Raw genomic sequence first — 26,937 nt, forward strand, 5'->3', positions numbered from 1 at the left:
AGCTCGCACCGAGCACGGGGCTCCCGCTCCCACCGGGGACAGACACCCCGAGCAGGGCTGCCCGCGGGCCGGGGCACCGGGGCTCGGCCGGCGGGGCTGAGCGCGGACGAAGTTCCCGACGCCACCGCCGCCGCTGCCGGGAAAGCCGCCGCCTCCGCGGGCCCCGCGGGCGCTGAGTGGCTGCGCGGCCGGGCCGGGGCGGAGCGCGGGGGCGGCCGCCGGTCCGGCGCGGCCCCGTCCCCAAACGGCGCCGGAGCGAAGCGGCGGGCGGTGCCGGGCCAGCCGCCGCCGCGCCGTGCCGGCCTCGCCGTGCTTCGCGGCCCCGCGCCATGGAGATCGAGCCGCCGCCCGCCGCACAGGTGAGCGCGGCCCGGGGGTGCCGGGGGCGCCCCAGCCCCGCCGGTGCCGGGCGGGGGCGGGGCCGCATCACGCGCCCGGCGGAGCACGTGCGGCCGCCCCGCCCCCGCGGCCGTGCTGAGTCACGGTAGGGGCGGGGCCGCGCGCCGGGCCGGGCCGGGCCGGGGTCAGGCGGGGCCGCCGCAGCCGCGGGAGCGCAGGGGTCGGGAGGGCGACGGGGGCTGGAGCCGCCCCCCAGGGAGCGGCCGGGGCGGCGCCGGAGGGGCTGCCCGGGCTGGGCGCAGCCGCGCGTCGCTGCCCCCGCGGGCCCGGGCGCTCCCACTCCGCACTCGGGTGAGTTACCGCGGGGTCCCGCTGCTGCAGCCCGGGCTCGCCCGGGGCTCTTGCACAACAACGCAGCGCCCCGGGACGGCTTCGGGTTGGGGTCAGCCCCGCATAGGCAGCCCCAGGAGCCCGGTCCGGGGGTCGGCGCGGGGCTACGGCCGGTGCGCCCCTCGGGGGGCTCGGGCACGGCGGTGGGCTCTGTCAGGGCACATCTCCTGGAGGCTCGGGGGTGTTCGTGGTTTGTACTTACGTGCTCAGAAAGCTCTTCTCTCGAAGCCCGGGGAAGTTCTGAACCGTTGTGTTGCAAAGTGGTTGCACAAGAGCGGGGTGAATAACTGAAAACATAATTGAACTCCATTTTAATTTTATGTAATCATGTTTTCCTTGGGCTTTTAAGTGGAAACCTTATCAACGGAGTGTTAGCTTTAAAGAAGTAATACTTAAAACTTCATCTCGATATGTTTTAATTCTTTTAATACTCTAAAACTAAAACTCTAGTGTTCTGATGATCTTCCAGTGTATGTTGGTACAATATATGCTATGCAGTGGAGTTTCTTTTAACATAGTTCAGGATATGTAAGTTGGTGCTTCCTACAGGTAATATCACTTTAGCAGTATTGGATATACCTTCCTCTGTTCAATGGATACAGTTGCTTTTCCATCTTAAGCTCTGCTTGGCCCATCTGTTTTTTTCTAGCTGTGTGTGGCAAGGCTGTGACCTCCTCTTTGCCTCCTTCTCGGTTTCTTGGAAAATACTGTAACAAAAATCAATTTCTTGGCCTGCGCTATACAAATACCCTATGAATTTGGTTTTGCTTATGTTATCGAGGTACTTTTGCTCTCATTCCTGAGGGGCCATTGACAGACCAATTTTCATGTATCTGCTTTTCTACCTTCTTCCTCCATCCCCTGTGATTTATCTTCCCAAAACCTTACTTTTGTTACTCGCTTGCCTGCTTTGTCAAAACCCTTTCTACCAATCTGTCTGTTGCAGTTTTCCTATCTGAGCTCAGCAGCTGCTGGCTTCTTCTCTTACAGACCTAGCCTGAAAAGGCACTGTGTTCTTTAGATAGGAAATAATCATCATCTTTGACATATAGTTTTAAATTTATTTATGAAGTGGAAAATTCATGTATCCTTTCCCATAAAATGTTCACTCAAAATGAGCAACGGGGAGCACAATCTTCATTTAGCTCCTCAGATTTTGCAAGCCAGCAGATGGGGAAGGGTGTGTGCCCTTGTGCAAGTACAGTACAAGCTCCTAGTTTCTATGTGCCTGGTAGCAACTGTCACAGCAATAAAGGGGAATGTGAAGGACCGGGACTGATCTAACTCCTTAACGGGAATGTAAAGTTGCCATCTTCTACTACACACTTCTGTTGGAGTTAGCAGTGCTATTGCCTGCAATATTCTTGAAAAAGGTATTCCCTTTATTGTACAGCTCTGCCTGGAAATAGGATGCGCTTCTGTATGCAGAGGTGAAATAGAATGCTGCCTATTACATGTGAGCAACGAGGACCTGAGACCATCCAAGAAAAAAGATTGCAATGGAACAAGTGTCACGATGTTTCAAATCACACATGCAAAGGCAGGATGTAGTAGCTGTTCTCTTCAGTAAATTCGAAGTTACTGAAATGGTTGCTTGTAACCTTGTAAAGAAAGCTCAATAAGTTCCTCAGTTACCAAGTTTTAAGCCTCACAACAAGACAGCAAAAAAAATTTCCTTTCCCACACAAACACGAAATTGTGGGTTGCACTTAGGCTGAACTAAGAATGCAACAACTGGCAAAACAGACAATAACTGAGTGTCCATGAAAGTGCATCTGTTAGGGTTTTCTACCTAGAGAACTGTCCTGAAGAGTCTCCAGCTCAATTAAGTGTGATCTCTTCAGTCTAAAGGGCTTTAATGAGGACCTGCACCTACTTTTTTTCTTGACATGCTGCATGAGATTGTCAAGTGAGTAGGTTTATTTTCTATTCCCCATAGCCTATAATTTCCACATGAGGTAGATTCTGCAGGCAAAGTCAAAGAAGTACACCACTCAGGACTGGCAACAAGTCATTGCTTTTTGAGTTGGTTGGGTTTTTTGTTTTGTGTCTTGATAATGAGGTTTATTAACCTTGTTGAATAGGAATATCTGATCAAGGTATCTGTAAAAATATCTATTTATGTATCTATATGGATAAATTTCAATATAAAAAAAAAATCCACATTTCTGAGCATATTGTTATCCATCAAAATGATGGACAAGTTTGGAAGAAGTAGATGAGTATCACAAGCACTTTCTTAAGTAAAAGTGATTTATTTTTGACCCTCCCAGTTGTTCTGTGTTCACCTTGTGATATCAAACTGTACTGGCAGAGCTTTGTTTCCTTCAAAACTCACAAAAGAATATCTTTTGTTTAAGCTAGTGTTAGATATAATGCAATGTAGTATGTTTGACTGAAATGAATGTAGCGTAGCAGGAGTTGATCATGTCAATCCGTTCAGGAAAACAACTAATTGGATGTTATTGTTGGTGTAGTAAATATCCATCATATCAATGCTGTTCTGTAGTGTCTCTTTCAAATGTGCTAAAAATTTACAATTGTATGATGGAAGTGCAAGTTAATTGTCTCAGAAAATCTGATTTGTAGAAGTTTGTTGCTAGCACTTGAAGTTGGAGAAGAGTTTGGCTTTGAAAGTTTGTTGGGAAATGTTTGAAAGAGACTAAACTGAAACAAAAAAGAACATCCAGTGTAAGCAGAGGGCAGCTGGATGCTCTCTGTGCTTTAAAGAACTTGAGACATTTTTATAGCACAGTGTGGGTGGTTAGGAAAGTTTGTGTACACTTCCCAATAACGTTCATGGGCAAGAATAAATTTTGGCTTTGCCTCTTACTTCTTTCTTTTCTTTTTTAATTGAAAAAATAGATATGGTATCACACTGACATCCTGAAAAAGAATGCAACAGGTTATGTATAGTCCTGAAAAACAAGGAAAATATTGAAAAGGTGTCTGATTATTGTATCTCTTGTTGCACCTGCATAGCCTTTTGTTTCTTTTACTTTCTTTACCTCTTAAATTTGCAAATCAGAAAAATACCTGTTTGATAGATATTGTTATTTCTGTGATCCTGACTGAAATGAATGTAGCAATAGCGTCTTGAACATACTTTGTTAAAAAACTCTTGGATATCTTTGTGGAACTAGCTGGGCTTTGTGAGCTGATGTTGAGGAAAACTACAAGTGGAAGGACCTACGGGAAATATTTGTTCTAAGTAAAATCAATTTGTACTATTCTTTACTTGAATTTTTCATATATAGTTGTAAAATTTTGTTATATTTTGTCCTCTAATAGAACCAAGAAAACCCCAAACAGCAGAAGCTGTTGTAATTTATCATTGAAAATTTTTGCAATGCAGTAGACTTTCTAGGGAGAGTGAAAATAGTCGATTGCAGGTTCAAAAAAGGGTGAGCTTAGGGGAGAAAGAGATAATACAGAAAGTTCAGTTGAAGACGCCAGTAAATGATGCCAAGTGTGCCCATGCCTGTAACACTGGATGTGTGATTCATCGGGAAGAAGGAATTAGATTGATTCTTGTATCTAGAACACTACTGTCTTTTTTTTCTTTTCCCCTTGCAATTACAAAAATATGCTTTAAAATGACTAAACCATTCACTAAAATTAGGCCACTTTGTGTGATGTATTTGCAGTGATTGTCTTGGCTGAGGCCAGTGCAGTACAAGTCCAGGCAGTAACCTGTTGGGCATGAATTAAATATTAATCCCCTGCTGCTTGAGTTGCAGTGCTTGAGTTGCAGCCAGCAAGAAATCCTGCAAAGTCTCCAGGTTAATTACCTGGTTAAAGTTTGCCTTGGCCTCCATCTCATTCCAACTCTAAGTAACCTATTATTTTAATATAGCACTGTCCTAGAGAACTTGGAGTCTGTTCAGTTTTCTGATACAGTATATTATATCAAAGTTAGACTTTGTGCCACAGAATACAGCTTTAGGTGAAGGGGAAAGAATATGACACAGCGGTCAGATTAGTCCTTTTCCAGCAATAAACTAGTTTAATTGCTTTTGAAAACACTTCATCTGCTACCTATGCAAGTCTTGTAATATAGACCAATGAAAAGTCATGGAGGAGGAGTTGGAAGTCATGGCTTTGAATTTGTGCTATCCAAGGGTGACTGATACACAGTGAACTGAAATGCCGCTCAGGATTGCTCAACTGTAATACTTTTATGGCATATTTGTTTTATTAAGGTAAACAATTAAACAGCCGGTAAGAACTGAAGCCAGCAATGCTATCTGTGGTGGATAAAACTGCTGAAAACCATGGAAGGCTTATCTGAAACAGATACCGGCAAATACATTTCAAGTAAAGATAGGCATTGTGTACTTTCAGCTTTCCTACCCCGTAACTGCCTTCTGTATGGGAGAAACAAAGCTAGTGACAGTCACGTATTAATTGGCAGCAGCAAGAAGTTAATTGCTCTTATAGCACTCAAGTTTTTCCAGCCTATACGAGCAGTATTACTGCTCTGTGAAACAAGTGCAGGAACAGCTCTGTCTCTGGGTATTTTTTTGTTTTAGTGATTTTTATATATGTATTTTTTAATTTTTCTTTACAACTTTTTAAATAAGGAAATGAAAAAAATACGTACTCTAACAGATTGTCTTCTTTTAATACTAGTTTAGTTTTACCTTGACATGTATGTGCCAACATATCAAATAGAAGCAAAGTGTCTATTTCAAATACAAGCAGAGTCTCTCAGAACCATCCATTTAAATTAAGTATTAATTTGGCAACATACATTTATCTTTACTTGATGTTGTTACAGATTGCTTTGTTACTCAAATTAATATTTAATTTAAAAGTGTTTAATTATTGCTTTGGAGAAGAGCATTTGTCTTCATCCTATGAAGGATCTTCTGTTATCTGTCTTTTGCCATTTTGAATTCTTGGTGAAGTATTTGCTCTGCTTTCTTTAGCTGACACATTGATTTTTGAATGTTATGTATCGATACGTGAGCTTTGTATTTGCCTTTTAATTTCTACGTTAATATTCCCTCTAAAATAAGTGTTTTGATATGTTGTTCACAGAGATCTTAGAAAGCTATTAGGAGATAATAACAGTGCTAATTACTCAAGTTAGCATTATTTTACCAGTAGAATATAACTGCTGCTCAGTAGTATATTACTAAACCTTAGCACAAGTACTAATTGGCAAAGCTCCAGTAGGATGGGTATAGCTGAGAAAAATTACTTATATGAGAGCACTTATATTTATACACTACAGATCCACTTGAAGTTTTTCATTATGTCAGTTCAGATTTCTGATTTTGGCCTGATCAGTTACAGTTTTTATACTGGGAAGAAGGAATATAAAATAGAGTTTATTTTTAGCGAAATTTTTTAAGTTATTGTAAATGACTATTAATTGACAGGTTAACTAAACCATTTCAAGAAGTATACCTTTGTTGATGCTATTGCAGTACTGAGGGAGTTGACACCACCCAACTTTGTACATGTCTTGCAATCTTAAGACTTATAGTCTCACTTCTGCAGTATTATTATAAGCAATTTTATTAAAAAAGAGAAGAGAAAGGAAAAGAAAATTCCTTTAAGATTGATGTTGCAGCAACAAGTTATGTAAGACCAGTCTGAAACCATCTCTTTAAAACCTTTTAAGGAAGTATCTTCTGCTTTGCTATGAAATGTAAAGATATCAACTTTTCCCTCCTTGTCCCCTCCTCTCTCTTGCAGTTACAAAGTTTTATTGCTGTTTGCTGTATTGATTTTACATGCTGTCTCTTGTAAGTATAACAAAAATTCCACTCCTGGAGACAGGTTGCAAAACAGAGTTTGCATACTTGGGAAATTGACTCAGAAGGAGCTTGGTTGATAGCGTGCCTGTAAGAGGAGGTTTGTTTTATGATTAAGGGTGTGTCTATTTGCTGTGTTTGAAATTAATACCGACAAAATGTTGAAGCAGTGACTTTTCAACAGCTGAGTTATGTGAAAAGCTGCTGTGACTTTGATTTGCTTCCTGGTCAGGTCATGACCACCGTTTAGTTGTAAAGAGCTATGATAGAAAGATCCTGGGGGGGCTTGTTTGTTTGAACTCTTGGGGTAAAATTAGTATCTTCCTACTTACTGCTGTAATTGGAGTGGAGCAATTCCTGTGCTGCTTGGGCTGTTGGAAGATCCCCATTCAGAATTCCCAGGCAGCATGTGGTCAGTGCAGGTCTTCTCCCATGTAAGATGGCCAGTTTTTCTGTCTGCTCTGCAGCTGAGCACCTGGGCGTGGACACTTGATCGTTTTCTTCTTTCTGCCCTTAGGAACTGTTTGTTTGGGTTATGTGCTGTTGGGTAAGAAAACTAAATTTTGTTATAAATCAGGGTATTCCCGGTTAGATTGCGTGCAGTTGTGTGACCAGATGACACAGTCATCTGGGTAGCAGAACAATGGGCAGGAGGGGGTGGCAGGGATGAGTGGGTGGATCTGAAGGTTGGTGCAGCTCAGCTCAGATGGGTGAGCTTTTCAGACGCTTCATGGCCGGAAGGAGAACAGGGAGACTGCAGCGGCAGAGGTCATACAAGATGTGTCAGTACAAGTACAACATCCCAGCTTATTACACTAATGCTTGTCTTCACCACTATGACAGAAGTAGTCACTGATAAACCTGCACCAGTGCAGATAATACAGTCATTAAGTCTTCCTGAAACAAATGTACTGTAGACCCTGATGTAATCTGCTATGAATTGTTTGACATGAGATGCATGGACATATTTTCTGTTTTATAATACTGAATTTTATTCGCACTTGATTTTGTTTTTTCTACTGTAGATGAGTCTTGAGCAGATCTGTGTTAGCTGAGGAGTTTCTGGAAGATTGTCCTGCTGATATTTGTAAAATAAATTTAAAAATCTGAGTAGACTTTTGAAGCAAGTAGGATTTAAGATACCTAAGGATGAAAATGGAAGTCTGTAAAAAAAAAAAAAAAGAAAAAAATGGTGCTAGTAAAATAGCATAATATGAAAAACAGAACTTATATTTGAAACTAAACTATGACTTCTAACAGCTGGTCTTCCAAACTATTTAAATTGAATTCTTTGATTATGGAAATGCACATCATATTTATGTATCTCATAGCTGTGTAGGTTGTAACAGAGAATTACAGCACAGTGACTTCTGATACTGTGCTTTCTATTTTGGTTTTAGTATTTGAAATAGAATATTATCGGGTCAGTTCAGTTAGTATGAGTTGTTATGACTCAGTGAAATGTTGTAGTACCATGGTATGTTTTATGGCTTGATTTGTGATCCTTCATCATCTGCCACTTCAGGAATCTAGTCTGCACTGACCACTCTTGGGAATCCTTGCTCGGCTGATAAACAGTGTGCACATGTCTAGACATCTCTCAAAGTTTCTTTTTGTTGGCAGAATGAAGAATGGAAGCCACTTAAAGCACTCAACTGTTTCATTATTTAAATTATTATGAAAAACTGATTCTAAGGTCAGAGCCATAGAATTATTTTAAATTCAAAATGAAGCTTGGGATGAGAGTTTTTGATAAATTGTGGGTGTATGTGACAGAGATGATGAACAACGTCTTATAAAATGCAACTAGTAATAACAATTAACAGTTCATAGCTGAGTCTCTGGGTAGTGATTTACCCCAACAGGATCTTTCTTTCCTTGACTAAATTAACTGTGTTATAGAGAAACTTTGGAATCTTGCAATTTTTTTACTGATAATTTGCTATAATCTCAATTTTTCCTAAGTATTTACTCATACACGAGGAGGAAAAGTGTCTTGGTCAACAGAAAACTGTAAAATCCAAAGCTAACATTTTCTTTCCATTCCATATTTTTCTTATTTTACAAGTGATCTTAACATTTTTGCTCAACAAATTGTTTCTAATTATATCTGGGAAGCAATAAAATATTCTGTAATGTCTTCTACTAGAAAAATCAGCTATAAATGCTGATTTTAGAAATGGTCTGCTAGATATAGTGTACTGTAATATACTTGCAAACTAGATGCCCCTCCTCCCCACATATTTAATATTATCATGCCTGCAGTATGTTTACTGCTTGTGGATAAAAAAGGTATATTGACATGCTTCTTATTTGTGGCAAATATTTGTGTTTTGGCCGTCATAGGTGCTGGTAAAGTGCGTCAGGGGACACATGACAGGGGAATGGCCTCTGCCTTGATTTCTTAGGTCCATCTGCCCACTAAATCAGAAGGCTGAAAGAGATATCCCTGTGATAATCAGATGTGTGGGCTATGAGTGTCCTGTGTACTCCAAGGGGACAGGCATAGAAGAAGCCCCAAGGGAGGTGGTGGGCAATGGAGGCTTTTGATCTGGATGGAAGGACACAATTACCGATGGTTGAGTTTTGCAGGTTTGTTGTTCTTTTGAGGATATTGACAATTACTTTGGTAAGAGGTATAAAACCATTTACCTACTCTGATTTATGCCTTGGAAGATGAGTTAGATCCTTTTGCTTTCAGAATATATAAATTTAAAAATGAGGACTGGATTGCATCACACAGACAAAGCTTTAGTTTTGTACCCAGTAGTTCCTCAGTGGGTTTACCGTTCTTAACTAAGAGCTGTCACTGTGTACAGAAATGATAACTTACATGTGGATGCCTGACATGTTGGCCCTTCTTGAACTTTCTGATTTAGTTGTTTAACTTTGCAGGACCTTCACATGGAAGAGTTTCTTGAAACCTTTGTGGGGGGTAATGACTTTTAGAGGGTTGCTTTTTGCTGAGAAATGTGTGAATTACAAGTGCCGAAGAGAATGAGTAAAATCTACCCTTGCCTCATTCTGTGGAAAGACAACTCACACATCTTGGTGTGGCTAGAGGAAGGGGAAAAGCTATACAAAGTCCTTTCATGCAAATTAAATAACGATTTCTGTGATGTTTCATGTCAACTTATGGAGGGCGTTTTTTGGTCGTCAGTGCACAGTTGAATGGTATTATTATTGACTGAAGCTTTTTTGTAGTATGTCACTAATGAAGGCTGTTCACATTGCCAAATGAACCATTTAACCATGGATTACTCGTTTGGAAAGATACTGTCACCACAGTGAAAATGTGCCCCTGGGTCACCCTTTCTGCAGTCTGTTACGATCCTGTACTGCCTGGTGGTGAGCAGTTGAACAGCAATGTAATTTTGGCCTTATTTCTGGGTCAGGGTTTTTTTTTCCCTTTTAGAAACTAAATAATATTTCTAATTATATTAGAAGTTGAACACTAAAAAAAAAAAAAAAATGACCCTGCTTATTTAGTCAGAACTATGCACTGACACTGTATTCCCAGCATTATCTATATGAATTATGTATGTGAAAAGAGCACATTAATTGCAAGACTGACTCAAAAAAGTGTTTTAACACCTATGCTCCACAGACTGCAGTGGGAACTGAGTATCTACATACTCTGCCAGATGTTGGCACATCACAGATCTGCCCACATCTGGAGCAAACCCTATTCCCTGCAATATAACTGTATTCTTAAGCTTTTAGTTTTAAGATGGTGCTCTAGGCTGATTTGTGTGGAATTTCCTTGATGAGGCCTTACCAGGTCTGTGCTTCTGAAGGGGAGCTCTGGATGTGTGCTGGCAGGACATGTGGTGAACCTCACTGCTTTCTAACCCACCCAGACACTCTAGTTGCTTACTCCTGTAGTTTGTCCATAAACAACAAAACCAAAGTAAGTTGCTTGTGAGATCAGTGAGGTGGAACTTGTGGAGACGTGCTTCTTGTGGTACTAGAGCACAGCAGTTTCCATGTCCAGGCTGTAATGTCCCACCTGGTGCCTGTCCCTGTAACTTGTCCAGCCATCAGCAAAACGCCAGCTAGAAATGGAGGTTTTACAGTAATATCCCAGTGTGGTGAAAATGTGTGGTACAAGAAAGATTCCAAATAATCCTGGAGAATATTTTTACCCTTAAATACCCGGTTTTTGTGTTTGGTTTGAAACATGCTTTTCTAAAAAGTGTGAAATCAAAATAGTGGCTATAATAGGTTATAACCCAAGGTTAATACAACCTAATAAATGTTATTTGCAGTTTTGTTGCGTTCTTTCCTCTTTTTCCATGTTCATCTTTTCTTGCTTCCTGATTTGTTTCACTGGACATACGAATGTGCTGTAATTTGACTGGATCATGTTTCCCAGATGACTGAGCCATTACTATAAACAAGTCCTCTTGTGGATAAACTAGTGAGTAATCTGTGGCAATGTCCACACAGAGGACATGCCTGGCTGACTACTGCAGGATAGCTTGAAGATACTTATTTGACAGGTAACTGTTTTCCAAGTACTGTAGGTTCAATATAGAAAATAAATTGGGGCACAAAGGCTTCTGTATTCCTACAGTTAAAAGATCAGTATTTTCCTTACACTATTTGTTTACATATGGGTTTTTTTAATTGTATAAATAATGAAATACGATAAATGCCCATTGTACTATGGGCATTTGGCAGTTTTAATTTGGGAGGAAAAAAATCAAAAACAGATAAAGCCATTAAGAAGTCAACTTCATTTCAGGAAAAGATGGTCTATCTGAGATGGCTACTATTTGAATAACTTTCAAAATGGAGTTCTGTGGTGCAGCACATGGAGATTAGACAACAGCTAGAAAGTCAGCCGCAACAGAATCACCAACTTTACTTGCTGAAGCAACAGAGCAGTATTTTGTTGACATATCAAGCATGTAAAAACAAACAGACAGACTAACCCTCTCATAGAAAACAATTCTGTATTTTTGCCAGCCTCCTAATTTCATTATGCAACTTGTGTAATAGATTGTAACTTGAATATATATTAACCTTGTGCACTTATTGACTTAGTAATTTTGTAATGCTGCTGATGCAAGGGTAAAGAGTAAATAGCTCTGTTAAGCTGAAACAGGGAAATCAGACTTTGAGTAGAAGGGACCACAACACTACAACCCAAATATACTGTGGAAAAGTGAAAATTGGATTTACACAATATAATTAAGACTGAAAAGGGAAGAACAGAACCCATCTAAGTGACACGGCAAAGTTCTGAAAACATGTACGATTCATTGCTTTAGATACTGGTGTTCCAGAAAGCACTACAGGATGTCAAGAGATTTAGGACTAAGTTTGAAGAAGTGAGATGACACCCTTGGCCATTTTTGGTTTGTGCTTAGCAGTCAGGGTAGCACTTGAAAATATGGGCATAGTTCAATATATTCAAGAAAAATTCATTGTCAGCAGGTCACCATATTAGACCTTACCCTGTCTTTTCCTTTCAGCTAAAGCAGAAATAGGAGAATTTGGAGCTGATACAATGCATGATAGACCTAGTCCTCAATACTAGAGGATAACTTTGGAAAAATCAAATCTTGGACAAAGAAAATAAGTACCAGTGTCAGAATTACGATTCTGCTTTCTGTAAGCCATGCAGATGAGACAGTGGGGTTTTTTGTTTGTTTGTTTTAAATATGTTGAGGCACGATGAGTCCTGGGCCCATTCAGCCCCTTTGTATTAAACTGTATTATTATTTTAAAGCTACCATCTATAGTATGTATTGATTAAACAATTTAGAAAGCACAGCTACTTCTGGAGTGTCTGACAGTGTTTCTTGTTCTGTCTTCTGTGAAAAGATCTGCAGCACTGGGCAAGAATCCCCTGATCTGTTGTACCATAAATGGTCACCTCAAGGCAGACCAGATGTGGTGGGAAAAGGATATATATATGTATTCCTAACTCCAGAGATTAATGAGCCAGAGAGGAGAATGTCTCTCCTGCTGCTGTGCCCCAGGCTGGAAGGGAGTGCTGTGAGGCTCTTGCACACATTCCGTGTTTTAAGGAGTAGCAGGGAAGTGGCGATTGATTGATTTTGCAGAAAAAGGAAAACTTGCCAAGGTGAAAAAGTAAACTGCTCCATGTCCTTCCTTTTTCTTTTCTTTGCTGTCTTTCTGATGAAGGTGTTTTTCTCTACCTGCTATGGTCTTGCTTTACTGTTAGCATTAGGATTTTGCAGCTTTTGGAATTTAAATAAAGTTAGTACATTAATGACCATAAACAGCCTACAACAGGTATTTTTTATTGCAGTTACATTCCTGCTCATTTTATGTTCTTCAGGCTTAAAGTAACTTCTCTTTTCACTGTTATTGGAGAAATATACAAGGTATATGTTTTCCCTGGCAGTTTGGAAAGTTTGCTTGCCATAGGGTGTATATAAGAAAACCATCATGTTGAGAGTTTTACATATCTTACAGACATAGCCTTTGTTGATACCATTCCTGGAAGGTGCTACTTCAGGTGAAATACATAAATTATCCACCTCTCAGAGGAGATATTTCTGGTTGTGAGGGTTGGGAGAGTGGGTGCCTAGTATCCAGAATTGTACTTACAGCCAGGCAGAGCCTCTCCCCATCTTTGTCAGAGTAATGCCCGGACAAGGCTTGTAGTGAAACTTTAAGAATGCTGGACAATCCGGCCAAGGAATTTTTCAACTAATCTAATTTATAAGAGTAGATCCTGACAATTTGGCATTTATTAGGAGAGCATGCTGGAATACAGTGGGAGGTACAGTCTGAAATATGAGATGTATGTTAGGAGAAAATAGAAATTTGCTTACACACACTTAACATTTCCGGAACTGATCTTATCTGATCTGTCTCTCTTGAGGCAGCAGAATATCCCAAGACACATGGTCAGCATGGACAGCATATTTTAATAGTCTTATTTATGTGGACATGAAGTGGAAATTCTCTTGCAACATCAATTCTTTTAAGCTAGGGCTTTTCAATTCTAAGAGTCCTTTCTTAGGTAAGTTAGCCTGCCAGGGCTTAAAAAGTGTTTCCTGATGCAGGCATCCAAAGACTTTAGGGCCAGGAAGGGCAAATGGGCATCAAGGAGCAGAAGCAGGCTGGTGTAGTGTCAAAACATACTGGTTTAGTGTCAGTTCGGAGCCCCTGGTGGTCTAGTGGTTAAGGGCGCGGCGCTATCACCGCGGAGACCCGGGTTCGATTCCCGGTCAGGGCCACTCCCGGGCAGGTGGGGCTCGTTAGCCCTTAAAGGCAACCCACCTACGTCCTAAGGACCTCGCTGCCACCGTCCAAGCTCGCTTGGCCCCGGCAGATGAACCTTAGGATTAAAGGGTGGGTCAGTTCCGCGCACACTGTGTCTCACCTAAAAAATCCAATGCGCAGGCTGGAAGGTGGAAAGACCTTCCCCGGATCTTTGCTCGCGAAGACTGGCCATTATATTAGTGTCAGTCCAGTCACACCAGTAGTAAGTGGCACAGAGATGAAAGACAGAAAAAAGACACCCTGTTAAACTCAAAAGCACCCTGTTTCCTCCCTGATTGCCTGGAAGGTCTTGGTGAAGAATGTGGGACAGCAGACAGCTCCGCAGGGCAGTCGGGGATTTGACCTTGTGTATTCTCAAATCTCAGGTTGCCGTCACATGGCTTTGTTTGACAGCTGTCTGTTCTGTCACGCTTCCAAACCCTAGCTTCAGGCATCTAAATTTGCTATGGTAACCCTCTGCCCTGCAGTGTAAATAACTTCTGCCATTCCCTTTTCTCCATTCTTCTCAATTGTTTTTAAAGTTTTGATGTTGGGCTAACTTTGTCTGCTTTCTATGCTTTCTCTCAAGCATGAGACTTATGTGTCCAGGATTTTTTTCTATAATTATAAGCTGTAATTAAGTAACTTACCTTGAAAAAGATTAGGAAAACCAACCACTAGGTATGGTGGTGCCAGAGATCATCTGAAAACATTAATGATTTGTAAATAATTTTTTAAAACTATTTGAACAAAATCGGTTCCTTCAGAGAATAATGAAGGGAAGACATTCAGCTGTTGCTTCCATTGTGCTTTTCTTAAATGGTGAGATACTTCCACCTCCTCTTGCACTTGCTTTATTATGATATGGCCTCCTTTTCATTTTTGTCTTTAAGTATCTCAGGTCCTTGATCCTCACTTCCTACACCTTTTTTTTTTTTTTAATAAAGCAAAAATGTAAGGTGCTTCTTGTTCATTGCTTTTGCTTTCTGGAAAACAAGAGTTGAGGGATACTTTGCCATGACTGTTTCTGTGAGTAAGGTATGGGAGTGCCTTCCTGCTCCTCATGGGATGCTGGTCTGAGCTCCTTGCTGGATGCAATAGCCATTGTTTCTGTTCCTCTTTCACTGACTCATCATGCTGGCATGTGAAATCATCTGCATCTTGGGGTTAGATGCTAATGGATCATGGGAGAAGAAAATAAATCCTTGTCCGGTGAGAGACTGCTAGTGTTATCCCAATTTATGTTGCAGAAGGCACAACTTTTAAAAGTGAATGCACAAACTCCACAATGTGCTCTGTATCAAGGGGGTAGCTGATAACAGGTTGAAGGTGCTGTCTGAGATAGCAGATTGTTTCTCTGCTGACACTTGGGCTGCTGCATTGGTTCCATTCTACCAATGCTACCTGTAAATGGCTTATATTCCAAACATCACGAAAACCAGTCAGATAAATCAGACAGGAATAAAACAAAAGATTAACATTTTGTTTAAAGCACAAAAGTCAGTCTGTGAAACTAACAGGGCCGCTTTCTTTTGTTTACCCTTCTGCAAATGTTTGCTTAGGAGCAATAAGAGTTAATTGTCAAACTTTACAATGTAGTCAGAGACTTTCTCATAAAATGTATAACAGACTCTGCCCAGATGGCAAATGCTGATATGTAAATCCAAAACATGAAAATTTCCATTGGGGGCCAGATGGTGGCTTAATGTGAATTGTTTAACATTTATGTTTATCTTATTAAAAGTGCCATTATATGTCCAAAGTAAGCTATCAATGTGGTTGGAAGTCACTAAATGAACAGAAAAATCAAACCACCAGTACAAGGCACCTCCTGCTTACATGGATCATGGGAAAGCAAAGCATGTCATCTGTTGAAAAGTTCTTTTTCTGCCTACAAAGTTATGAAGAAAATATAACCAAAATTAAATCACTGTCTGCTTGGGGAAAATATTAACCCCATATTATATTCCCAGAAGTTAAAAAATGTTGGACAGCAGTAATTTGAATACCATAATGTATTTCCCCTCAGCGTTGGTATTGGTGTTCAGCTCTAGAGGCCAGGGGGAAGCATTGTGGCTGCAATCCCTCCTGGGTGCGGGCCCTTCCTCCTCCAGGAGAGGCCTGGCTCCTCCTGCAGACTCTTGGCTCTGCCAAAGCCATCGTTTCCTCTGATGCAATACAAGGAGTTGCACAACGGAGGAAAGAACAAGTGGGTGCTTGTGGAGTCTGTCACATGAGGCTGGTGCCTTTGCAGTAAATGTGTGATATTAAGGGAAGTGGTTAGCATGGCTCTGAAGGGCAGCAACAAGCCCTGGGTCAGATGAGTCTTTCATAGGACTCTCTGTGCACGTGCTTGAGTTTAGATGCCAATCTGTGCTCACTTGTCCCTTCAAATGAGTCTTTCTGAAAACAGCACATCATGTTGAGGCAACTAAAAATCAGCAGGTAGCTCTTGCACAGGCAAGAAGAAAAACGCCTTTTAATAGCTTTAGTTTAAATGCTGCAGACATAAAATACACAGTTACTTTTGGGATGCTTTCCCAGTAGAAGGGGAAAAATGCTTCAGTGATAAACTTAAAATAGAGTGCCTGCCTGTGTGGGTACCTGTGTGTATGTGTGTGATGGTGTTCAACAATGCAGAGAAATAATTTAAAGAGGAAGGTTGTGGGGAGGCTGAAGGAACAAAATCGCAAAATGTTTGCTTTAGACTAAAGTTTTTTTTAAGAGTTATTTGCCATTACCTTGTGCTGGTGGTTGTGACTTACTCCTTAATGAATCACTGGTCAGTATTGACTCCATTAACTTTGACCTGAGGCTTTGGAGTTGTGCCCAGAATATTTTTTTCTTGAAAAGGGCAGTATTACTAAAGTCATGGGCTGAAATTACAGATAAGTGTTAAATGGCAGGTTAATACTGAAATCAGTCTGCTCTTTGATACTACATATCAGCATACTGACCTGAAGAACACTTTCTCCATTTTTCTCCTATTTAAGGCTAAGATGTAATTACTTGAATTGTTATTCAAAGTTAAGGCTAATATTGCTATATTTATATAGAACTTTTCAAACTGAAAATAGGAGGGCTGCCATTTACATGGTGATAATAAAAACCCCAAAACAACAAACAATGAAACAAGCTATGCTTTTGGTTTTTAGTGCCGCAAATACAACAACTAAATAGAATAAAAAACGATGCTCCCTACAAGCATCGCTCTCCAGAGTAGAGCACATCGCTGTTTGGCAAAGCTCAGCCTTTTGCCAGAGATAAGACATTACCCTAAATATGGTCCCTTGAAAAATAGTGACAGGAGCCAATCAGTGTTGTCACAGTTGTCAAACAGCTCAAGATCCTGACAATCCTGATAAGCATGAAAACATATTCATTCAAAAAAGAATCCTGCTTGCTGAATTGACTGCTGCACACACACAGAGCTGTACAGCCCCAGCAATTTCTTTGGTCAGCTGGTGTCTTTGGAGAGATCTCGTCCCACAGCTGAGGCAGCACCAAAAGCTGCTTAACTTTGATAATGAATATTGCCAGTAGAATGGCTGAAAGAAGTAATATCTGTGCTGTAAGTTTTTCCACCAAGGCTACATGAATTTTCTTCTTGAGGAAAATGTGTTTTGCCTTCTGGAGCTCTTTTTTCCTGTTCACTTTTGTTTTACATGATTTAAACTGAAATTGAGCACTAGTTCTGCTATTTTTGTGCTGCAGTCTGTTACAACTCATGGAGAAAAACAGCTCTCTTAATTCACAGCTTTGTGCGTTACACACACACATCTTTGGATTCACATTTTTAATGTTGCTTTGTAAATGAATAATTCAGAAGTGAGCCCTAAAATCCAGATCCTGCAGTTTTATCCAGAACATATTGCAAATGCTCAGAGACTAGGAAACAGTTTTGGATCTGCTGCTGCAGGAGACAGTGAGCAGCTGGTAAACTACTGGCCCTTAATGAAGCTATACCATATTGCAATATCTCAAATTACTGCAGAACTTAATTAGTTCATTTTACCCTGCCAATCTGGAAAGACCAAACATTGTCTTGGGCAGCCACTGTAATTATTTCAGTTTCTTCATTGCTGGCCATTAAAGCTGAGTTTGGTCTCTCCCAGTAAAGTATTTAAATGCCTTTTTTTTTTTTTTTTTAGATTTGGGAGTGCCTGCATTGTGCTACACACATATATTTTATATAACTACCCAATTTTAGTAAAAAGTGATTTTTTTAGTTGTAAGTCATTCCTGCCTATGTAAATATGAGTGCTAATGTTACAGAATTTTTAATAAAGAAATGAGAACACTGAATTGATTTGTTCAAATGTGGACTTGCCCTAAAGCTTTTTGCCATAACTGTTGTGCATAAGTGATTGTTTTGAATGGCAGCACGAGTTGGCATTCAGGTTACTTTGCTTCTCTATTTGAAAATAACCTTTAGAGATAAGGAAATGTTTTAATTTGATAGGGTGGCAAAAAAATTATATCTGGGGTGTAGAGCTGCTAAGTGAATCAGAAAGGTTCTGTTTAAATGAAATGCACTGTATGATGTATTATTTGTAGTATGGATGCCCAACACTGAACATTATTTTTACATGCTGCCCCAAAGGGTAATTTTCAGCATAATGAAACATCACGTAAAATCCAAACTCCCAGGCACCAGATAAATGGTTGGCACTTACCATCTGAGAAATCTGGCTACCAAGTATTAAAATTCTGTATCAGCAGACACACATATTGATAAGTTTTGAGTGTTATAAAGAAAATAGTCTAGACTTCAGCCCTTCAGACTATTGAATATTTGAACAGTAAAAAACCAAAACAGTCCACTAACTCCCTTAGAATCACAGAATCAGATGGGTTGGAAAGGACCTCTGAGATCATCAAGTCCAACCCTTGATCTGCTGTCACCACAGTTACTAGACTATGGCACTCAGTGCCACATCCAGTCTCTTCTTAAAAACCTCCAGGGACAGAGAATCCACCACCTCCCTGGGCAGCCCATTCCAGTGCCTGATTACCTCCCAGCCTCCAAAAAAACCCTGATGCAATAAATTAAAAGTAATTGTAGCCAAAGCAAATAACATAAACCTATTGCTTTTCCCTAAATAGCAGGGTTTAATTTGTCTTCTGAAACACTGCAGGTGCAAGGGGTAGCTGATTTCCAAGAAATTTAGGTCATTGTTAGCTGTCTGATAATGATGGACTCTGTAATGAAACAGAGGCCAACTGATTAACTGTATTTGAAACCCTTTGAGCACTGTTTGTATTCAGGTACTCCAAACCAACCACATCTAGAACATCTAAGCTTTAAATTACAATTTTTTGATAATAGTCTTAATAACTGTGTTTAGTGCTACAGTGATGTTTTATCACTTGGTGTCTTTGAAACCACGTTATCCTCTAACTCTGAAGCTCTGTTCTGCTGATCTTTAAGATTAATACCAGGATGGAACATAAATATTTTGAAACACATTTTGCACTATGGCCTTTCTAGTTACTTCAGAAAGCTGCCATTGTGTTTTTAGTCAGCTTTTACAGTTTTAGAGGATCATGTGAAAAAAAATTTACATGGTCAAACGTTTCAATTTCTCTTCTTTCCCCTAAAATTACTTCCTTAATGTGACACAATTCATTCTATAGCTTCATGTTTTCTATAAGTTAAAAAAGAATAATATATTTATTCTCTGGTTAGTTCCTGTAATACCTTACCAACTGTAATAAATTCCTGGTTTCCATGGGCCTGTGTGTGGGACACAGAAACTAAACCATCAGTTCACACACTTCAGAAAGGTCATACAGAGCCATATTTTATTTCAATGATTTTGTAGGCTTAAGAAAATAGGACTCAGTTTCATGAGCCTACCCATTTGACACAGAGATTAGAAGCTTTGCTACTGTTCTAAACCAGTTCTGCTGGGGAGGACACTTGCTTAAAAAAAGCATTTCTGTTACAGGACATGAACTTGATTGACATCCTTTGGAGGCAAGATATAGACCTTGGGGCAAGACGTGAAGTTTTTGATTTTAGTCAACGACAGAAGGAGTATGAGCTTGAAAAACAGAAGAAACTTGAAAAGGAAAGACAAGAACAGCTGCAAAAAGAGCGGGAGAAAGCTTTGCTGGCTCAGCTGGAGTTAGATGAAGAGACAGGTGAATTTGTTCCTGTGCAGCCAGCTCAGTGCATTCAGTCAGAAAATACTGAGCCACCAGTTGTTTTTTCACAGGTAAACTCCAATATGTGTTTGTGAGTGCATTTAACCCTTTTTCCATTCATAGGAAGGCATAATGCTAGTGGCTGCCTAAAATTAATTTGCATGTGTTACTGTAATGGAAGATTCTTCAGTTTTTCGAAGATGCAATGACCTTTTTTTCACGACTTTCCTATTTAGACCACAGAGCCTTCAAAACCAGAAGCAGAGGCCTTGTCCTTTGATGACTGCATGCAGCTCTTGGCAGAAGCATTCCTGTTTATAGATGAGAATGAGGTAAAAATGATCAATACAGTAATTTCATGGGTGGTCTTCTATGGGGTCAGTCTCATGTCTTTTCTGAGTGAGATTTGTCTTCAGCATAATACTAGTTTGTGGTCTGACTGGAGTTTTCTCCTCAAGCTGGCTCCAGCTGGGATAAAGCAGTGTGGTAGGCTTGAACTAGGGCTGTGTTTGGAGGGAGTGGAGTGGTTGGTACTCCTGTGTTCCTCCCACTTCTGAGTCCTGCAGCCAGGGTGTCAGGCCAGCTGGTGCAGCCACACCAGGTACTGCACACCGTGGTTGTGGGCTGCTCTGTTTCTGACAGTGAGCTCAGCACAGCTCTCTGCATTAGTGCCTTTAAGGTGATTTATTTCCATCTAGTTGACCCAGACTATTTGATGTGTAAGGCCCTTCACTAGCCAGTTTCTAGATTCTCCCCCCCCCCATTTCTTTCCTTAATATGAAAACGTTTTCATGGGGATATTTTGATATTATCCCACTGTTTACAAAAAAAATGCTTTTCTTAAGAAATACCTGTCTGTTTGTTCTGCAGAAATGGTAAAACTCTAAAAACTAGACTTTTTTGCTTTGGAAATGCAAATCTATTTTTTTGAGTGGGGTTTTTATGTGGTGGCATTTTTTGTTATTGTTGTTTTGTTTGGCTTTTTAATTTTATTATATTTTCTTTCAGGTTTCTTCAGCTGCATTTCAGTCATCAGTTCCTGCTCAGATTGATAGCAACACAGCCTTCGTTTCCTCTGATCAGACTCAGCCACCTGAATCACCTGATCTAGTTCCACCCACTGATGCAGAGAATATGCAGAACATAGAGCAAGTTTGGGAAGAATTATTGTCCCTTCCGGAGTTACAGGTTAGTGTGATAAGCACCTGAAAAACAAAGCATGGTATTTTGGAGGACTGTGGTGTTTTGGAGAAGGCAGTACAATAGCATCTGAACAGATGGTGACTATGACTGTTGTGTTGGATTCTACACTGTAGGGTGCCTATAACTCAATATAAGTTTTAACTTTTTCAAAAATATCTCGAAAAATTGTAGAAAGAAGGAAATGAGTTGTTTATGGATAGGCCTTAATAAAACACACTCTAAATTCTCAAACAGAACTTCCTCATGTTTAGCAAGTCGTTGTTTGTCTCTATATGCAACTTATTGTAGCGATATTACATTGTTAAAATTTCAGCTGCATAAAAATTGACACTTCTGAATTACGGATCTACAACAGGAATTGTTTTTACAAGCATTGTAAATTTTTTTTTGCAGTGTCTATGTGAATCATTTATGGTTACTTTTGCATTCAATTTTTATCTAAGGAAAAGTTTTTAAAGCTGGTAATAGAACATGTATTTATGTACATAGAAGAGTCAGGTATGTTTATAAAAATGCTGCTTATATATGTTCAGTAAGAACCACTTATGTAATGTACAAAACTGGGTATTCCAAAGGAACGAAAAAGTCACTTTGCTAATACAGAGGATATGTAGGGGTTTTTTAATCCCATCCTTTTATTTTTATTTATATTTTCCTTAGATTTGACTATAAAATAGAATAAATTTATTTTCAAATACATTACTGTAGAATGTCATCATGCTCCAGCATTATGCTGCTCTACTTTATGCTGTTAATACAAGAGATGATTCCTAGGTGGAATGCCTGTAAATCCAAATCATATTTCAAAAAAAAAAAGTGAAAATTTGCAGGAATTTTGGTGGGGTTTTTTTGCCACTCTACCTTTTCCTTCATCTTTTTATATTTTTCAAATTTTTTTCTAGTTTCCTAACCTTATTACTGTGGTAGACTTAAAGGCCCCACATAAGTGACAAAGGCAATTGATTATGAAGAAGGAGCGGTAATGGTGAAAATACATTAAAAAAACAAAACAAAAGAACCTTGCAGTAATTCTGAATAGTAATTGAATAATTTTCAGAGGAAAAAAGTGAGATAATTAAATTGAGGGCAGCATTGTCTTTTACAAATTCAGTTTAGAGAAATGGAAAAACAGAGGTCTCACACTGAAAACCTTAGCTTAAGCCATGAACAACCTCTGGTTAAATAATCAGTGAGTAGGTCCTTTCTCTTAAGAGAAACAGAATCATTTTGGTAATTGCCTAATTCCCTGGGTACAGCAGGCCTGCTTCTTTCAGCTTCAGTTAAGAAACTTCCACCCTACTGGAAAGAACGTTGATCTTGAAGGCCCATCAATGCAACAGTATGATGCTCACACTGGTGTTAACCAGCTTAACTAAAAGTATGTGGGGCAAGTTAATGTTTGCCAGGTTTCATGTTAGTACTCTTAGTTCACCAAGAATTACATTTCTCTGAGCTGAACAGCTGCTTTATTCAGTAAATCCTAAAAGAATCTTGGTTTTGAGGAAACATAACATGAAATGAAGAGTCCTAAAAATAATTGCTTGCTAGTAATACTCATTAAATCTCATTCAGGACTTTCACATTTACTGTACTGGTGCCATTCCTAGCTGTGGTGCTTGTGAGAAGTTCAGACCTGGCAGCTCCAGGATCTGCACTAGCAATTACCAGAACTGGGGGCTCCATGCAGCTTCCCTAAAGCATTGGAATGGGTCTCTTCAGCATCTTGCTCTGAGTTTGAGACACTCGTTATCTAAAGAGCTTTGTCCATAACAAGTTGCTTTGTACTCTTGTTTTGATATCTGTCATGTTCCTAGATTGCCTCTCCATAGTACAAGTGTGCTGTAGTCATCTAGATTACAGCGGTGTTGTAATACCCCTTTTATGTGCAGGCTGATTGCTAAAATATTTAATGTTTGGGGGTTATAGAAAAGGGGTTTATCAATTGGAGATGTGTCTCTAAACTTCTCCCTTGCATTTTCCATCTAGTGTCTTAACATTGAAAATGATAACCTGGCTGAGGTGAGCACAATCACCAGCCCTGAAGCCAAGCCAGCAGAGATGCACAACAGCTATAATTACTGCAGCTCATTACCTGTGATGAAAAAGGATGTTAACTGTGGTCCAGATTTCTTGGATAGTATTGAGGGCCCCTTTTCCGGCATTTTGCCACCAGAAGACACCAGCCAGCTGAGTGTGAACTCTTTAAATGACACGTCCCCTTCAAACTCTGATTTCTGTGAGGATTTCTACACCACCTTTATCAATACAAAGGCAAACGGTGATGCAGCAACGACAAACACTATCAGTCAATCCCTTGCAGAGGTTCTGAGTGAACCTATTGATCTTTCTGACTTCTCACTGTGTAAAGCTTTTAATGGCAACCTCTCAAGGACCGGACCAGAATGTAATGACTCCGACTCTGGTATTTCACTGAATGCAAGTTCTAGTATAGCATCACCTGAACACTCTGTGGAATCATCTGCCTATGGAGATAAGACTTTGGGTTGTAGTGATTCTGAAATGGAAGACACGGGTAGTGCTCCTGGAAGTGTGCTGCAGAGCAATGCTAGTGTGCACTCTATGCAATTCCAGGATCAAGTGTTTCCTTCCATGGGGCCAAACACTCAAACAACAAGTTTGCCATGTACAAACACACCAAAGAAAGAACCCCCTGCTGCTCCTGGCCACCCCAAAGTTCCTTTCACAAAAGATAAACCTTCAAGCCGCCTTGAAGCTCACCTCACAAGAGATGAGCAAAGAGCAAAAGCTCTGCAGATCCCTTTTCCTGTTGAAAAAATTATCAATCTCCCTGTTGAGGACTTCAATGAAATGATGTCTAAGGAGCAGTTCAACGAAGCCCAGCTCACACTTATTCGAGATATACGGAGGAGAGGCAAGAACAAAGTGGCTGCTCAAAATTGCCGTAAAAGAAAACTGGAAAATATAGTGGAACTGACACAAGACTTGACTCACTTAAAAGATGAGAAAGAGAAATTGCTTAAGGAGAAAGGAGAGCATGACAGGAGCCTCCGTCAAATAAAAAAGCAACTAACCACCTTATACCTCGAGGTCTTCAGCATGCTGCGTGATGAGGACGGAAAGCCTTACTCTCCTAGTGAATATTCACTGCAGCAAACTAGAGATGGCAATGTCTTTCTTGTTCCTAAGAGCAAGAAGTCAGGGACTAAACTCTGAAGGCAGTACAGCTGGCTACTGTTCTTTACTATTTTTATATCGTTACCCTGATAGTTTTTACTGCGAGGTGGAATGCAGAATTAGGTAATAATTTTCAAGTAAGTCTATGCAATGATAATTTTAAAGTTGTTAATTAGTTTATGGAAGATGCAAGTGGAAAATGAATAGTGTAATGCAGATGGATGTATGCAAAATTTGTAATCTCACTTTTATAACAGATGTTTCCTTCCTATAGCACCACTTTTGACTAGTTTCCGTATATATGTAAATATTTAAAGATGGCATATTTATATACTGTTCCTATCTATTGTTATATTCATAGATTTATTTGATATATATATAAATGATTTTAGCCTTCTAAATATAATTTCTTGCAAGACAAACAGGTTGGCTTCTGATACTTTTTTATAAATATGCAATAGTGTGTTTCACACTTTTCTTACACATTTATACTTGCTTTATATTTAATATATTATTTCAATTTAGTATAAAAGTTGGCACAGTGTTTGATTTTGCTTTATCAGTTCATTAAACTTTTTAAACTCTACTTCATGCATGTTTATTTCCCTAAAGAAGAGAAATCCTCACTAGTTTTCCAAGGCTAAGTCTTCATGTAGCAGATATGCATAATAACCAATTGCACGGCCTTGTCAGCATTACTAATGCTTCATCCAGCGTAATTTTAACTATCATTTGGAAAGATCATGTAACACAAAGTTTCAAGTCTCCGCTAAGTTTACATTTTTGTTTTGCTCTTTGAACACTACTTAAATTTGTGAAATCTTCCCTCCAAAGGCATTTAAAATCTGTTAAGACATTGTCAGCATTATGCCTTTTTCCAACTGAAATCTCTGTACACTTTAGAGTAATTCTTCTAGAAATACACTCTTGTGTCTCCGACTTCAATCAACGAGCATCACTTGTCCCTGCTGTTACTTTGGTGCTTAAGTAAAACACCATACTAGCTGCCAGGCAACTGCACTGTTTGGAATCTGCTCAATGAATTGAAAAGTGTTGTGGAGTTTAAATTATGATTTATAAAATAATAAAAATTGGGCAAACGAATAGCATTGTTTTGTTTACTCTTCAAAGGAATTCATTGCAGTTAATCATTGTGGATTTTTTCAGTACAGAAAATGCATGATTTGTAAGACACATTGATGTGAACATTAAAAACCCTATCTTCTTACAAAACTTCTAAAAGGCATGCTTAATCTGAAGCGAGTTTTTTCCTGCTACTATTGCTCTATATCATTTTAGGAATATTTTGTCTATTGCAATATTATACATGACTTCATTTAAGTAATCATAAAACCCAAGCTGTTTTGCAAGACCTCATGGCACATCTATTTAAAAGAAGGAAATGGAGATGCTGAGAAAGGATAGAGTAGAATCCACAAAAATTGTTCAATAATACTATAAGAGAAAGGGTTTAGAGAGAGACACCAGATAGGAATTCACCCTTCCATTAGCTCATTTCTATTCACAAAGTCAGAGTAATGCTAAGTAAAATGATAGTTGCTGGTGAATTTAGTATTGAGATTTTTGTTTCCCAGAGTTTTTAACTGTGCTGGATTTGCATATCTGTCAGAAAGCATCACATGACTGGACATGAAAGCTAAAGAAAGAATTTTAGATTATCCCAATTCCATACTATATCATGTTTTTTGAACCTTCTGAGTGTCCTCAACCCCCCACGCAATTAGGAAGTACAGAAAGCCACAGTTCTGACAAGTATTATTGTGCCCCAGGGTGCTGTGGAAGGGCTCCTGTTTTCCAGCTCCTCTATGCTGTTCGCTGCTTTCAGGCAACTCTCCAGTAACTCCAAGCCCTCTCACCTCAACATCACTACTAATTTGGAGCCAACAATTATGTTGTTTTGTTTTCCACTGGATGTACAGAATTTCAGATGCTCCTTTAGTGTCGGGCTGGTCACAGTAGCATCACTCAGTCTAACTCTTCACAATCAGCTTTTATTTTTATTACTGCACCACCTTTGTCACCTTGTCATTCAGCTTCCTGTCAACTCACCGATTCTAAATAGCAGAGGCCTCCCCAGTACCTGGTGCAAACACACACACACACACACGCTATCCCTCTGCAGTGCAGTCTTGGCTGAGTAGAGCAGGAGTAGGAAAAGCAGAGCAGTAACAGCTTCCCCACGAAGCTGGGTTTGCTTCGGGGCAGTGTAATGCCAGGAACCATGATCCTATTAACTGTATCCCAAAAGGCACATGTACTGCCAAGTGCTAGTACCAGAAGAAAGCCTTTAGTACTTAAACCTCGGACTACCAGATGTTCCAGCCCTACCTACCTTAAGAGAAAAGTAACCTAAAAGTTTCACAGAAGTTCTCATACTGTGATACTTGCTGCAAACTTTCAAGCGAGGCTCTTCCCCACAAGATGTCTGTATTTGACACTGCAGATACAGTGAAGTCATGAAAAAAATTCATCTCAGATTTGCAGCATCCCTGCAGTGATAGGAGACATGCCTGTTACAAGTACTAAGATCCGCAGTTTTGCAGAAGACATTAGGAAATGCAAACCTAGGTGACCCAGCTTGCATCTTGAGGCTGCTTACCTTGGTTATACTGACCTTCCTTGTTAACTGTGTGCCAGGCCATCCCCCTGCCCAGTCCTTATGTGCTCT

At 39.9% G+C, this 26,937-nt stretch overlaps 1 protein-coding gene across 3 annotated transcripts; it reads left to right on the plus strand.

The window, feature by feature from the left end:
* Nucleotides 1-220: 220 nt before the first annotated feature.
* Nucleotides 221-25,352, plus strand: NFE2L2 (NFE2 like bZIP transcription factor 2). 3 transcript variants are annotated; one of them, XM_050340241.1, is made up of 5 exons: nucleotides 221-359; nucleotides 19,691-19,960; nucleotides 20,126-20,221; nucleotides 20,898-21,077; nucleotides 23,079-25,352. In XM_050340241.1, exons 1-5 carry the CDS (start codon nucleotides 330-332, stop codon nucleotides 24,285-24,287), a joined length of 1,785 nt encoding a protein of 594 aa, XP_050196198.1. In that variant the 5' UTR covers nucleotides 221-329; the 3' UTR covers nucleotides 24,288-25,352. The 3 variants fall into 3 exon arrangements, with proteins under 3 accessions (XP_050196198.1, XP_050196200.1, XP_050196199.1); XM_050340243.1 differs by lacking the exon at nucleotides 221-359 and adding an exon at nucleotides 530-690; XM_050340242.1 differs by lacking the exon at nucleotides 221-359 and adding an exon at nucleotides 6,510-9,086.
* Nucleotides 25,353-26,937: the final 1,585 nt, after the last annotated feature.

The sequence above is a fragment of the Myiozetetes cayanensis genome, unplaced genomic scaffold, assembly GCF_022539395.1.
Source record: "Myiozetetes cayanensis isolate MyiCay16 unplaced genomic scaffold, myiCay2020 scf9, whole genome shotgun sequence".
NCBI classification, from domain to species: Eukaryota; Metazoa; Chordata; class Aves; order Passeriformes; family Tyrannidae; genus Myiozetetes; species Myiozetetes cayanensis.